The sequence below is a fragment of the Bombina bombina genome, chromosome 2 (genome assembly GCF_027579735.1).
Source record: "Bombina bombina isolate aBomBom1 chromosome 2, aBomBom1.pri, whole genome shotgun sequence".
In the NCBI taxonomy this organism is placed as follows: domain Eukaryota; kingdom Metazoa; phylum Chordata; class Amphibia; order Anura; family Bombinatoridae; genus Bombina; species Bombina bombina.
Genome location: NC_069500.1, coordinates 1371106095 through 1371123537, shown reverse-complemented (window position 1 = coordinate 1371123537; position 17443 = coordinate 1371106095). Strand labels below are relative to the sequence as shown.

The 17443-nt window shown below is 34.3% G+C and overlaps 1 protein-coding gene across 1 annotated transcript in view; it reads left to right on the top strand.

The window, feature by feature from the left end:
• Positions 1–17443, top strand: part of LOC128647573 (catenin alpha-2) — an 887157-nt gene that overhangs the window by 765509 nt on the left and 104205 nt on the right. Inside the window, exon 12 of the mRNA XM_053700329.1 lies at positions 11539–11679. Coding sequence (XP_053556304.1) covers positions 11539–11679 — 141 coding nt within the window. The remainder of the gene's footprint in view (positions 1–11538; positions 11680–17443) is intronic.

Genomic DNA, 17443 nt, shown 5'->3' with positions numbered 1-17443 from the left:
CTGTACTGTTGATCAGCAATATGTTATTTTTTCTTATATTTTTACACAACTAAAGGTAATTTCTTAAGGCTGTGACACACTGCAAGCGGAGCGGTGCGCAGCGTGTAGATGCGGATGTGCGTGCTCAGTGTGTCCTGCCTTTTAATCTCTGAGCACTCTTTTTGAGTTTTTCTAACTGACCGTTTTTTTCATTGTTTTTTTTTTTAAATGCAAACGTATCGTTCAGTAAGAAGAAGAAGAACAATTTCAGCTGCAGAGGCTTATGTCTTACTAATAAACGGCAATATTCATTTTATATACAGAAGAAGAACTTCCACTGAATATGTTCATATTTTGATAGCATTTTTTTCTTAGTAATCAGACTTCAGGTCATTCTCTTCTTTCTTATGGGTCTTAAATCTGGATCTCCGATGCCAATGGTTCTAAACACGTTACATCAAGGCCCGTTAAATTTTAGCCGGATGTTTCCAGGGCCTTAAGTATATATTTTGGTGCCAGTGGGGGAAGAATATATACCTGGTGTCAGTGGTATTGTATGAGTACCTTACCTGCGGTGTCCAGGTCCAGTCCCAGCTGTTCTTTGTCCCACGCTCCTTGTCCTACCACTGAACTGCTGCTACATGTGGACAGCGCACATGCACATGTGCATTGGCCTGCCTGGTATTCCTTATGTGTTGGGCAACAGGCCTGTCAGAGCATGCAGCGGAGGGCATGTCAGTTCGGGAGCCCACCAGCAGGGCTGTCATGGCCCGGTACTGAGCCGTGGACTGGCTGTTGAGAAACCATGTCCTTATGCTATTAAACCAAAAATATTGAATTATATTTTTCATTGCTTGATGTAAAATGAATTGGATATTATTAATGGAGTAATTTTACAATCTAATTATTTACACTCTTTTTGAGTTTTATTTTAACTTTTTAACCCACCTCTTCATGGTTTGTTTTTTTAATGCAAACTTTTCATTCAATAATAATAATAAGAAAAACATCAGAGGCTTATGTCTTACTAATAAATGGGAATATTAATTTTATACACAGGAGAAGAAAACAATTCTATTCTTTGAACATACACTGCATATGTTCATTCTATGATAGCAATTTTTTTCTTAGTAATCAGACTTGTTCAGGTCATTCTCTTCTTTTTTATGAGTCTTAATTTTAAAATGTGAAATGTCTTATCATCCTTTATAGACCTTAATTCATATTTAAACACTTTGCAATGTGTATTAGAGGAAGTGATTTATGCAGGTAGCAGCAGTAGGAGAATTGGAAGGCTAATAAATTAATTTTGCAATCAAAAGGTGGTTGTTCCTTTCATCATCAGAGAATAAATAACTTGGGTCAAAAATACCTTTGTAGCTGCATAAAAGTAAAATTAACTAAGATATTTGGCATTTTAAGGAGACAAATTATATTAGAAGTTGTAAGAAATCATACAATAAAGTAATGACTACAAAGTATTAATTACTATATCCACTTCTGCTCTTTTGTACAAACACTTGTGTTTCATGTCGGTTATAGAACTATGTTGTTAAATGAAACGACTCTGGATTTCTACAATTAATATTTCAGATCTAATTATTCAGAGTTTCTTAGAACTAAAAAAATGCATTTGGGTATATTCAATATGCTCTACAACCATATTTTGTCTTTATTTTATTTTTTCCTTTTTTGTGTTTAAAAAAAAAAAAAAAAAAGTTTATTTTTTAAAAGATGTGTCAGTTATGAAAAGTTATTAAAATAGAACATTTCTCCATAACATGATTGGTTACAATAGTAAAATATTGCTTTACTTCTTTGTTACATATTAGCAAGTTAAACAAACCAAAATTCATCCTGCAACTTGAAGTGAATGTAAAGTTTCATCAAGTAGTGTCCGGTTTTTAAAAATACTATTAAAAACAGGGGCACTTTCATTGATGAAACTTTAAATCGCAGCATATTTGTAGAAATACTTACCTCTTCAACTTGAAAGCCGCTCCAGCGCTTCGCCAGCCCGTCGCAAGCCTCTTCCTACATCAGAAATGATGATTCCAGCCTTCCTCCAATCACAGCGTTGCTTTAGGCAATTCTCCCCCCGGGGGGGAAGCTGTAATTGGAGGATGCCGGAATCGTCATTGCTGATGTAGGAAGAGGCTTGCGATGGGCTGGCGAAGCACTGGAGCAGCTTTCAAGACGAAGAGGTAAGTATTTCTACAAATATGGTCCAACGTAAAGTTTCATCAATGAAAGTGTCCCTGTTTTTAATAGTATTTTTAAAAACCAGGCACTACTTGATGAAACTTTACATTCACTTTAATAATAGTGGCCTAGATTATAAGTGGAGCGCAAAAATATAAACGCTATTGTGCTTTGACATAGCTCAAGTGATAGTCTAGAACACGCTAAACACCTGCATGTTAGATAGTACTGGTGTGTTAATTCTCTCACGAAATAGACTTCTAGGGGGGGAATCTAGCAAAGTTTATGTCAGCGATCACTCAAGCACTAAGACAACAGTGCACTAAGCCAATGGTGTAGAGTTCTTTATGTAGTTATAATAGTTTAATTTAGGTTTTAAAAAATGTTCTACATTTTACAGCAGTATTTTTCATTGCTCTTAAACGCAACACTTAAAGGGACATTAACCCCCAAAAATGTCTTTCATTATTCAGATAGAGAATACAATTTTAAAATAGTTTCCAATTTACTTCTATTAAAAAAAAAATGTTTCATTCTCATGTTATTCTTTGTTGAAGAGATACCTATGAAGGTAGCGTGCACATCTTAAAAATAAATGATGGGGGAGGACGAAGTATGAAATAAACAGGAGACCAATATTATGTAGTGAATTATACTAATGTACTCTTTCCAAAAGATTTTAGTATATTGGTATCCTGCCACAAATTCTGAGTCAGGGAGCAAGACACAACTAAGAATAATTGTATTAGGATATACAACTGTATGTAAGCAGCTCAGAAATGTGTATTAAGTTTAAACTCAGCCCAAAAAGAAAATTAAGCTTGAAATATCTTCTTATATTATCAACATTCATACTTTAAACTTTATTATTATTAACAAAAAACTTCCACACATATGATAGCAGCAGCAAAATGTAAAAACACTTAAACCCAGTTATAAGAGCCAACCATCCTAGGATATGGAGGATTGACAACAATAAATATTAATCAAAGCCAGCAGCACAAATATGCTTATAAACTAAGCCCTTACAATCCGAGGGCTAATTACAATTAGTTTTACAATTATCTATGTGCTGCTGAGCTAACAGTATCGAGAATAAGGTTATAATTTATAACATGGGTAATCTGGTTAAAAAACAGGGAGACGAGGCTTCCTCAGAGAGGGTCTTGCGAAACGCGCGTCAGGGGTCCTCTGGGAGAAGCCTCGTCTCCCTGTTTTTTAACCAGCTTACCCATGTTATAAATTATAACCTTATTCTCGATACTGTTAGCACAGCAGCATATAGATAATTGTAAAACTAATTGTAATTAGCCCTCGGATTGTAAGGGCTTAGTTTATACGCATATATTGTGCTGCTGGCTTTGATTAATATTTATTGTTGTCAATCCTCCATATCCTAGGATGGTTGGCTCTTATAACTGGGTTTAAGTGTTTTTACATTTTGCTGCTGCTATCATATGTGTGGAAGTTTTTTGTTAATAATAATAAAGTTTAAAGTATGAATGTTGATAATATAAGAAGATAATTCAAGCTTAATTTTCTTTTTGGGCTGAGTTTAAACTAGGTAGCGTGCACATGCCTGAAGCACTACAGGACAGGAAATAGTGCTGCCATTTAGTGCTACTGCTAATGTATAACATTGTTGCAAAACTGCTGCTATATTGTGCTGCAGACACGTGAACACTCTTGAGCTTACATTTCTGCTTTTCAAATAAAGATAACAAGAAAATGAAGAAAATATGATAATAGAAGTAAATTAGAAAGTTGTTTAAAATTTTATGTTCTATCTAAATCATGAAAGAAAAAAATTGTGTTTTATGTCCCTTTAAGTTAACACATGTAAATGTAATACAAGCATAATGAGCATGATAATAACGCTCCCTGCACTATCCATTTAAAGTATAGGGCATGTAAACAAAATGCTGGCTTTGTTAAGATGCATTGTTTAAAATATTTAACTTTTAATAGCAGATTGCGTGTTATTGTTTGTGCTAGGTCATGCAAAAGATAATGCATGCTGCTCTATGTATTGCGCTCCACTTGTAATCTTGCCCTATGTAAATCTGCTGCCCTTTTTATAAACTTAAATAAACATTACAATTACATTTTTTATGATTCAGATAGAGCATACTTTTCAACTTGTGTTATCAAATGTACCCTTTTCTTTTGATCTTCATTGATGGAACTTAGCTCTTTGTCACAAGAGCATATTGATGTAGGCTAAGATGCACGCACGTGTCTTGAGCACTATATGGCTGCAGAATATGTAGCAATGACATGCAAGTAACCTGTAGAGGGAGTTTTAGCATTCAGTAGCTTCAGCCACTATATGATAAATGTATATGGTAAACAAAGCTGTATAGCTAAAAGCACTGCTTAATAAAGGAGACTGTTTAAATTCAAACTGAGAGTGCAGCTATCTTTAGATAGGAGAAAAGCAAACAGTATGCGAAAACAGTAGTAATTAGAAGCAGCGCTTTGGATGTTCACTGCTGCATCGTAAGCTCCTTCTAAAAGTTACTTGCATAACATTGCTAGACACACATACTGCCACGTTATGTGCAAGTTCTTGAGCATTGAGTATGCTCTCATGGAAAGCATTATGCTTCACCCAAAAAGACAAAGAAATAGAGGTAAGTTTGATAATAGAACAAATTGGTCAGATATTTTTTAATTGTATACGCTGAAACATTAAAGTAACATTTTGTCTTCCATACCTCTTCAAAAAACCCAAGTACGGCCATGAATAGAATACAATAGACAAAGAATAATGCACATCAGCATAAATAAAATAGTATCTTCTCTTACAAAAACACAAAATAAAACAAGTAGGACTGATAGGTGTGTAATCATACAGCAGGATGTACTTTTATTTAACTGGTTTGTTATACACACACTGGCTTTGCATAGATAGGTGCCTGACAAACTTTCCTCACGATTAGAAGACATCCTTACCTAACTTTATCACAATCATTAAACCATTATTGAAACAGGTATGTTTATGCTTCCATAAGCTGAATTTCTGGCTTTTAAGGCTCCCTAAATACAGATGAGTGAAATAAGTCTCATTACTTGAGTTTAGAAAAAATCTTTACAGTTAATGTTCCACTTGTACCATGTTTCTTATACCCTCCCCCCCCCTTCTCAATTCTTTAAATTGATCAATGTTGTAAAAATGATAAATGAGAAATTAAACTCCTGATGGAGAATAAAATGAGACAAGAGGAATGGCGCTAGTTAATTACAAAACCTCAGTATGGCCTGCACACAGAGATAAACCAATTGCCCCCCCTGCTCCACCCAATCATGCTGTTGCTGAACATGGGCCTATCCCTGACATGGGCAGATATCCTAGAGATCACTATCTGCAAATATCAACAGGGATTAACTACTACTTCTTACCATGAAACATACCATGAAACATACACTGACTGTTGTCCACAATTAACATTGTACAAGCATTTCCCCAGAAATGTATGTGCAATGCCGCTTCCTGTTCACTGGCAGCCAAAGGGTCTCAAGCAGGGGCTGTCAATCATCCTGATTGTATCGGATCAGGATGATTTCAATCTGCCCCCTTTTAGGTGACGGACAGATAAAGGAGCAGTAGTCTTAAAACTGCTGCTTCTTAACTTTCGTTTCAGGTGTTCCTGAAACGATGGGCTTCATAATTGGAATCCATAGTCTGGACTCGGTCAATAAATACATAAATAAATTGTACATTATGGTTCACAAACAGTTTATTTGATTTTAACCAGTGACAATTTCTAACCAGCATTCAGATTATTGTCTGGTGATAATCTATCATTACAGTTATCAAATAACTTTTTTTCCTTGAGGTTCTGATATGGTAACAAAGACTCAGTTAGTGATGAGTATTATTCTTTATTTAAATTCCAGCAATGTGTCTGCTGCATACCCTGTGCCATACTGAGCCCTATTTGCTGCCATGCCATTTAACCACTTGTATCTTTTCTTGTTTTAAAATATAATAATGGTTACCTTTATCTCATATCAAGTTAGAAGATATGAAAATATAAAGCATATATTAATGATATATTAAATCTGTCTGATATCGATATCGGCAATATCTTTCTGAACCGTCATAGTAAACTTTATTTAAAAAAAAAAAAAAAAATACTTTTATAACATTTGAAATGCCCTTAAACCACACAAGTGTAGAATGTCCATATAAGGGCATTAATGGCTCATTATGTTTTTGTGCTCTGCCACATTATTTAATCCCATTAAACAGGTTACCCATTTAACACAAGCAATCAATTTTAATCCTAAAAAATAATATTCCATCTCAAAGAGGTCAGCTTATTATTACTCATTCGTTGCTTTGCCTCTTACTTTTCTACTTTTAAATAGGAACAGTCCAAACCCTAACATCAGAGGTCCCAGACATCTCAAATTAGGAGCTCTATCCTGTATTATTTCTCCCTCTGTTTCCTAAAGAAACCCAAGACCACTGAAATCCCAGAAGAAAAGCCCAAACCCCTCCGAACTTTGACCAAGTCATGCCCTGAGTACCATATGCCTGGTCCAATGTTGTAAGCTGCTGTTACAAGAAAATGTATTAGTTCAATTTATATATGGTTTAAAATTTAATATTCATTTCCCATTAAGATATATGAGCACAAATAAATCAGTGCAAAGTATTTTATTTATAACGTCTGAAAAAAATAATTAAAAAGTTAAAATATATAATGCTCTCAATTATATGCAGCACAACTGGCTAGATTGACCTACCCCTGTATTCTCTAGTGTCTTAAATAAAAACTATGCCTACATTTTAGTATTAAATGTGAGATAAAAGATATTTAAACTCAGCTTGGAACTAATTGTCAGGGTTATAGCCTCTCTCACAGTATGAAGCCCCATGTCAGATGAGAAAACTGTAGAAACCAGTATAGCTGATGTCAGTAAATCAGGTGCAAGTTGACACAGCAAGAGACAACTTCTGAAGTGCCCAGTTCAGGGCCAAGGACTGGAGTGCCTGCTTCTGGGCCCAGCAAGGGAATGCCACGTCAGGGCCAAGTAAAGGAATGCTTGCTTCAGTGCCAATAATGGGTGCTGAATACAGGTTGCAAGCAGCAGGCAGGGCCAGAGTAGGCCAAATGCAGAGATAAGGTCAGGTCAGTCCAAGATTCAAAGGCAGACTGTAAGTGTCAAAGGCAAGGTCAAAGCTAGAAAATCCAGCAACAGAAAACAGGAACACAAACACCATAAAAACCAGGAACACAAACGCAGGAATGCCAGAACAAGAAGTAAAGGTCTAGGCTGCTCTATATATAGTCAGAGATCACCTCACTGATTGGCTGGCATCTAAAGAGTGTGGTCCTGGAAGACACACCTGCTGAAGGTAATATTCTTCCACAAGCTACTGCAAGTAGACATCTACAAACAGAGAAAGCCAGACTGAAGTCCCTGGTTCTATCCCAGGCAGGGCACAGGATGGGAAGTCACCAGTGACATCCCCACCATGCAGTTTGCATTTTGGCACAAAGAGAGCTTATGGTATCCTGACAGAAGCTTATGGGTTCCTACACTAAGCTGTATAAGTTGTGTACTTCCTGTGAATGCTCATTGGCTGTTAGGAACTTCCTAAGTCCTGCTAAGGGTCATCCCTCCTCATTAACATTTGTACCTAATAAATAATGAGCTTTAGCAAGAGGTACACTGTTACATCTGCATTAGTTTCAAGTTTAATTTAAAGAGCTTTTACCTCGTAATCCTTAAACAAAGCTTTCTTATGAATAACAGAAAAATTAGGGAAGCTTTAATAAAACAAAAAATACTTTACATATTGTTAGAAATAGAACCAAACGGACACCTGTTATAAACATGCAGCCACAAATCATACCTGCTTCTAAAGTATATATGGTGTTTCATGTTTTTACTTATTAGTTTTACAGAACACATCTTTAAATCGTCTTAAAAAAAAAAACTGAGGGCTATATTAATACACACAGAAAGATATTTGATATTTTCGTTTAAAGTGTCATACATTTTATAATCTACATATAGCGGATTAGGCTGCTAAATCTATTGAAATGATTATGCTTTAAAATGGAACATAAAAACATTCAATAAAATACAAACCTTAATTTATTGGACACAGCTATAAACAAATTGTGCAATTGGAAACTAGTGAAGCTGTAGTATTGCTGTGCTAGAAAACACATATTCGGTTATATATAATTCTGATTTTAAAAATTAAACAGTGAATTTAAAAGAAATGTATTTTCCCTTTCATGGTATAATTTAAGGAGTTATATGGAATTCTGTGGAGCAGATTATATTATAGTTAAAAGTTATTATCAACTTTTTAATCTTTAAATGGCTATTATAGTAAAACAATTACATGCTCTGTTATTTAAAAATTAGCAACCCTGTAATGGGATATTATTTAACACTTGTGACTAGTGATGCTGATTCGGTCAGCAGCAGTTTCTTCTCGGGACCATCATCTCTCTGCGGCTCTTAAAGGGACAGTCTACTTGAATTTTTTTATTGTTTAAAAATATGGCTAATCTATTTACGACCCATTCCCCAGTTTTGCATAACCAACACTGTGATATTAATACACTTATTACCTCTGTGACTACCTTGCATCTAAGTCTCTGCAGACTGCCCCCTTATCTCAGTGTTTTTGACAGATTTGCATTTTAGCCAATCGGTGCTGACTCTTAAATAACTCCACAGGAGTGAGCACAATGTTGTCTATATGACACACATGAACTAGCACTCTCTAAGTGTGGTAAACTGTCAAAATGCATTAAGAAGTCAGTTTGAACCTAATTCGGTTTAGCTTTTGAAAAAGAATACCAAGAGAACAAAGCAAATTTGATGATAAAAGTAAATTGGAATGTTGTTTAAAATTGCATGCCCTATTGGAATCATGAAAGTTTAATTTTGACTAGAGTGTCCCTTTAAATGGTACTTTAACTATGATAGCATTACAGGCTTACTAGTTTTAAATAAGAGCATGTAATTTCTTTAATTGTAATGGCCCTTTATCATTCCATATTAAAGGCTATGCAGATATTTATAGATAATTTTGTGGCATGTTTACTAATGGAATAAAATATGTCCCTAAAAGGGACATAAAACCCATATTTTTTCTTTCATGGTTTAGAAAGAGCATGCAATTTTAAACAACTTTCCAATTTACTTCTATTATCTAATTTGCTTAATTATTTTGATATCCTTTGCTGAAAAGCATATCTAGATAGGCTTGGTAGCTGCTGATTGGTGGATGCACATAGATGTCTCGTGTGATTGGCTCACCAATATGCATTGCTATTTCTTCAACAAAGGATATCTAAAGAATAAAGCAAATTAGATAATAAAAGTAAATTGGAATGTTGTTTAAAATTGCATCCTTTATCTGCATCATGAAAGAAAATGTATGGGTTTAATGTCCCTTTAATATGCACTAAGCTTAGACAGTGAAAATGAAACCAGAACAAATTAGAATGAAAAGGACATTAAAGTAATGCTATATATGTATAGTATATATAGACATTTCAGTAATGCATAGCAATGCATCTGCGTTAACATAATAAAAGTTTTATAAAACATTTTAAACAGTATGTTTTAGCCACATTTTAAAGGACCAGTCAACACATTAGATTTGCATAATCAACAAATGCAAGATAACAAGACAATGCAATAGCACTTAGTCTGAACTTCAAATGAGTAGTAGATTTTTTTTCTAACAAATTTCAAAGTTATGTATATTTCCACTCCCTTTGTACCATGTGATAGCAATCAGCCAATCGCAAATGCATATACGTATAGTTTGTGAATTCTTGCACATGCTCAGTAGAATCTGGTGACTCAAAAATTGTAAATATATAAGACTGTGCAACTTTTTTTTAATGGAAGTAAATTGGAAAGTTGTTTAAAATTACATGCTGTATCTGAATCATGAAAATTTAATTTAACCTGAGTGTCCCTTTAAGGGTTTTACGGTTTCAGAGCAGTCCATGGATTAAACCCTTGAAAAGCATCCTAAATATTGTTATCTTATCTCAGTTTATTTGCCAATATGTATGAGATGTAAATGAGCTTCAACCCTGATCTAAGCAATAAGCATGAAACATAAATCAGGATCAAGCCATCTGTTCCATAATTTGGTATACGTACTCCAGCCTTTAAGGGGAGTGGACAAAGCACCATTTCATCAGTACATTTCAAGGAAAATGGCAACATACTATTTTTACAAGGTATATTGTTTTACTATGCCTTATTAAATATTTTATGGGAGTTATTATTTTGAGCTTAATGTCCCTTTAAGCACTGTACAAGGTATTATTAAGAATAATCTATGATAAATTTGATGGTTTTAATTTACACCTAGTTTATCATGCCAGTTTTGTAGCTAAATATAATATTAAGTAAATACGCCTTTAAAGCACAAAGTATTTCCCAAAAAAGATAAATAATCTTTATTGAGTCCATGTAATGTGTCCCCTTTTGTAAAACCTTTAAAAGAGAAGTGTGTATAACTCCATTATTCATAGCCAGGTAAACAATTAAAGGGATGTTAAGTTTGTGTACATATTTTACAGCTTCTATACAATGCTCTAAACTTCAAACTGCAATGTTGGTTAGAAGAAAAAAAAGATGTAACTATCAAGCCAAATCTCAGTGTATAAATGAAACCATAATAATGTCATTGTGTTGACTATGGATGGGTGAATATTCACAAAGTGTATGTAAATGTGATAAATTCCTTCCTATAGTATAAAGCTAGATTATGGTTATTGCTAATGAATATGGAAAGTATCCTATGTTTAAATGTATGATGTATAGATCTTACAGTTCCCTCTTTGACTTATTTTTTTATTTTGAGATGTCCATGATTAAGTAGATATTTTGGATGTTTGCACAATATACTAACTTGATTTATATAGTGAGGTATTGTTTGGAACTTCACCCATCCTTAGTAATGACATCACCAACTGCCTCTTAAGGTAGTAGAAGTGCTCTGTTTTTATTCAGGCTTCTCTTGAAGAGTCAGGATGCCAATAACATTCCATTCTTCTTGTTTGTTAGCTATAGTGTAACTAGCTTGATATAATAGCACTCCCTTGACATCTTGTCTTAAGCTGCATGAAATCATATCTGACCCTCCACATTATTCTTACAGGTCTGATGCTTCCTAAACCCTTTTTTAACTTAAGAACACTGAATAATTATTTTTTTATTATTATGTAGAACCCCAGTGCATACTGTATCTTTATTTTTTATTTTATTTTTTTTTTACCCAAATTTTCTTCTAAAGAAGCCTGGACTTTTCATTCTTTCACACTCTTTCTCTCTTCTGTATCTCTTGGAAATCAGACTGGAGTGCAGAGCACTCTCTCTACCTTTTATGACGTAGCAGGTGATGTCATAGATGGAGGCAGGGATAGTCAACTTTCTCTCGACCTGCTCCCCTCCTGTGCAGCTCTTTTCGGCAACGGAAGCAGGGACTCCACCATGGTAAGTAAAGCCAAATTTAATCTGCATCGCTAATGATTTTGCTTTCCAACTTTACCCAAGAATTCTTTCCTTTTTTTAGCTTTTTGCTTGGCTTGGCTTTATGAATGCCTTAGCTTCTGCATTGTGCAGTTTTAAGAATTTATAACTAAACCGTGAAGTCTAGTAGAGAAGTAAAGGGATGACTTATTTGGTGTCTGTTTTATCTAGGTGGGAATTAGGATTAATGACCGTTGCTTTTTGCTTTTTCTTTGCCAGCAGTTATTTCACTTGGCTCTTTATGTATTCTGAAGCATTTTCCAAAAGCTAGATGTTTAGATCTCTTCTCTTCTTTTGGTGCCTCCTGGGTACCTATTAAACCTGTCAAGATGTCAAAGATATTGCACAAAAGGGCACAGGAGGGTCATGTGAAGGTTGTAGGCCCAGGGGAACGTTTGCTGCACGTATATTTTTCTCTAAGCCCTTTGCTACCTCAATGTGTGTCCCGTCATATCACAAAGCAAGCTACTAAAATGCAATAATGCATACTACATAAATCAAAGCATAAAAAGAGAATCATCACAACATTTTCAATGAAATGTTCGTCAGGTTGATTGATGAGAGTGTCAGTTCTGTAGACCAAAGTCAAACTCTTATGTGAAAGGACAGTCATGTCCCAGAATTTTAAATTTATATCAGCATTGCTTTGTATGTAGAAATAAATGCTTGGCTATTGTGCACCATTGATTGAGTAACTTGTATTGAGTATGCATTGTGATGATGTGCATGCAAGTTAGTTGCTATCATTTATTTTACAGGGAGCTCGTCAGAGTTCACTAAATTGATGTGCATAGCATATCGCATTTTACTGTGAACAATGCATCTTGCTCTAAAATGCCAATAGGGAAGCACTTACCTGCTAAGCAATGAAAATACCAGGGATTAAGGAAAGATTGCTTTGAGGATGATGCACTAAAAAAAAAAGAAAATAGGCGTAAAGTGTCAAGTGTTTACAGCATACCGAGAAATTATTTTTTCTTCCTCTTTAAAGACTTACAGATATTTTAGCTGCTGCTCAAGAAACTAAAATGATTACAACTTTATCACATATTGGGCCAGATTACAAGTGGCGTGCTAATTATTTTTCCGCTTGAGGGATAACTGAGCTCAAAGTAAAAAAATTAAGTTTTGAATTTGTAATATGAGAACTAGTTATAGTTTTCACAATATCCATTGAAAGTATAGATTGTGTTAGAGTGATGTCTGCCACGCTGACCCTTTGCTAGGAAATGGGATTTATCATAAACTTGTATCAAGTTGCGCTCAAACAGTTAGTCCAGCAATATTGTTTATTGTATCTAGCTCTATCATTGGCATCTGGCGCATTATGTTCTCTCTCTTTTTACATTTGCATTAAACAATGTAAATTATTAAATAGATTATTATTAAAGGACACTATAAAACGTTGTTTGAAAATATTGTCAGGTTTCACAGATTTAAAAGCTGATGGTCATGTGACAGTCAACAAAATAAATGTACATAGGAAAAATGGGCTGTTAGATCATGTAATATTCACACACACACTAATATATATATATATATATATATATATATATATATATATATATATATATATATATACACAGACATAAAGATGCATATACTGACTCAGATGCACAAATATACACAAAGATACACACATACAGACACAGATACGCACTTACAGACAGATATACATATAAAGACACAGATACACAAAGATACACACTTACAGACACAGATACACACATACAGACACAGATATAGACATAAAAACACAGATACACATATACAGACACAGATACACAAACATACATACAGACAGACACAGATACACACATACTGACACAGATACACAAAGATACACATATACAAACACAGATACACAAAGATACACACATACAGACCCAGATACACAAAGATACACACATATGATGCACACAGACAGATACAGATACACACATACTGACAAATATACACAAAGATACACTCATACAGACACAGATACACAAAGATACACTCATACAGACACAGATACACAAAGATACACACATAAAGATACACAAACATACACACATACAGATAAAGATACACACATACAGACACAGATACACACATACAAACGATACTCACATACAGACAAAGATACACAAACATACAAACATACAGACACAGATACACATATACAGATACAGATACACATATACAAACACAGATACACAAAGATACACATATACAGATGAAAATACACAAAGAAACACACATACAGACACAGATAGACACAGAAACACACAGACAGATACAGATACACAAAGATATACACATACAGACACAGATACACAGATACAGACACAGATAAAAAGATAGACACATACAGACACAGATAGACACATACAGACACAGATACATACATACAGACACAGATACACACAGAGATACACATACAGACACAGATATACACACACAGGTACAGATACACACAAATACACACATGCAAATAAAGATACACACATGCAGATCAAGAAACACATAGATAAACACATATACAGATAAAGATACACAAATATACACACATACAGACACAGATACACAAAGATACACACATACAAACACACACACACAAAGATACACATATACAGATAAATATACACAAATATACACACATACAGATACACACATACAAACTCAGACACACAAAGATACACATATACAGATAAAGATACACAAATATATACACATACAGATACACACATACAAACACACACACACAAAGATACACATATACAGATAAAGATACACAAATATACACACATACAGATACACACATACAAACACACACACACACAAAGATACACATATACAGATAAAGATACACAAATATACACACATACAAACTCAGATACACATACAGACACAGATACACACATACTGACACAGATAACAAAACAATGCATATCTATACACACACATATATATATATATATATATATTTATAGTGTAAGTGTTATCAAAATATCAAATCTATCTATGAATCTGTCTATCGACTTCCTTTTGTATTTTTAGCTCCTAGTTCTAATTGTCTTTGTACCGTGACTTATTTATTTTACCTCAGATTGTACACATCATTAAAGCTGCTAATTGTTACTGGAAACAAATTAGTTTAATAAACTTTCATTTCATGCTTTAAGCATTTATCAAGGTTAGCTTTTATAAGTGGGGCATAATATTCAACTTGTTAGCTGGCAACAAAATATATGTAGAGAGTTGAATCTGGAATCACTTTTTTCCCTCCTCAGATTAAAGGGACAGGAAACACCAATTTTTTATTTTTTTATGATTTGGATAGAACATACAATTTCAAACAACTTTCCAATTTAGTTCTATTATCAAATTTCATTAATTATTTTGTTATCCTTTGCTGAAGGAACAGCATTGCAATACTGGCAGTGGCAACTAGCTGAACACATCTAGTTAGCCAATCACAAGAGACAACTGTATGGAGGCACCAATCAGCAGCTAGCTTCCACTAGTGTAGGACATGTGCACATTCTTTTTTTAACAAGAGATACCAAGAGAATGAAGCACATTTTAAAAAAAGAAGTGAATTCAAGTGTGTCTTAAAATTACATGCGCTATCTGAATCATGCAGAGTTTAATTTTGACTTTCCTATCCTTTAAGGAAGTTTACTATGGAAAATCATGTAATTATGGTGAAATCCTATAACATCACTGTAAAGTAAAGAACTCAGCCCTTATGTTGCTGATTGGCTGCTGTTTTTTCACCATGCAAATTACATTAGCTGAAAGAAAACCGCTCACAGAGTAATATATCTTTCTTTTTTATGTAGAGATGCTTGTGTGATATTTCTAGTCAGCTTTTTACAGTTATGCTGCATCACTTTCAACTGATTTAGTAAAAAAAAAGTGCATGCTCTATCTGAAGCTTGCAAGTTTGATTTTGACTTTAAAAATTGCATATATAGAAAAATTCTGCAATATAATTTCATTATTTATTTTGTCCCCTTTTCCTGTAGTTCTATTCTGAAATTGTGAGCTTTTCAGTTCCTGTTAGAAATGGAAGTGCAGGATACTGTTATATTTCACAGAGACATTGGCTGCACACTCTAGTGACCTATTTATAACTGTCCCTAGAAAAGGTAACCTAAGTTACAACATGGCAGCTCCTATTGATTTTTAAATACTAAAACTTTACACTTATTTTATCAATATTTAAACAGCTAATGAAACTTTAAAAAACAAATCTGCTTGTTATTCTAAGACTAATCTTATCTTTGAATGAATCATTCTACCATGTATTTATTTAGTGTTTAATGTCCCTTTAAGAAAGTAAAGAAACATATTACAAATATATTTAATAGTTTCATTTGCTCAACTTAGTCTTAGAGGAAGTGTATTATGTTTTATAAATTCTCTTCAGGTACATTTTTAAAATATGTAATCTAAATGTGGATAATTTTTAGTGAAACAACAGTGACCCCAGCACAGCTTCAAGAGATATGAAACCCAACATTTTTCATTCATTAATCATACAGAGCATGCGTTTTTAAACAATTTTCTAATTTACTTCTATTATCAAATTTTCTTTGCTCTCTTGGTTTATTTTGCTGGAAAGAAGGAACGTAAGCTCAAGTGTGTGCACGTATATAGCGCACTTTATGACAGCAGCTTTACAAGTTTTGATCCATTTGCAAGAGCATTAGATGGTAGCATGGTTTCCTGTCATGTAGTTCTCCAAATGCCTACCTAGGTATCTCTTCAAGAAAAAATATAATGGTAACTAAGCAAATTCCCTTCACTGGGTTCCTCTTGCCTCTAGGATCAAACACAAAATTCTCACTCTGACATACAAAACCCTCAACTGCACTGCTCCCCCCTATATCTCAGACCTTGTCTCCAGATACTCTCCCTCCCGTCCCCTTCGCTCTGCTCACGACCTCCTACTCTCCTCCTCTCTTGTCACCTCATCACACTCCCGTTTACAGGACTTCTCCAGACTGGCTCCCATCTTGTGGAACATCTCCACAAGACTCTCTTCTAGTTTTAAAAGCTTCAAGTGCTCCCTAAAGACTTTACTGTTCAGGGACGCATACAACCTACGCTAACCCTTCCTAATACTAGTTCCTCTCCTCCATTGCTATCCCCTGAACCCCCTTAGCATATAAGCCTAAGAGTCCAGCTGTTTGTAGATCACCTTCTTAAGAGCTGGCAACAACAGTGCAACTCTTGGCAGGGCCCTGTACCCATTTGATCCTTATAATTGTTTTGTTGTACTCCACCTCTGTTTATAACGCTGCGGAATCTGTTGGCGCTCTACAAATAACCGATAATAATAATAATAATAATAATAATAAATAATACAATTTGATAATAGAAGTAAATTGGAAACTTTTTTGTGTATGCTTTATTAAATCACATAAGAAAGATTTTGGGTTTCATAGCCCTTTTAAACAAAGTTTAATTAAAATATACATTTGTTTGTAATAATTACATTGGTTTAGATTTGTGGAGGCTCATTACGGCATCTGAGTAGCCTTGTTGTTAAGATGAGATCACGCTTGAAATTCATTGAACTATAATTTCTAGGTGATCACCAGTGGGCGTTCTTGCCATTGATATCTAAAGTTGTGATAAATGGCCCAATACACAATATATATCTTGCACAGCAAACATGACTAGCTAGCAACACAGAAAAAAACCTGCAAAACGACTTCTGTAACTGCATGCAATT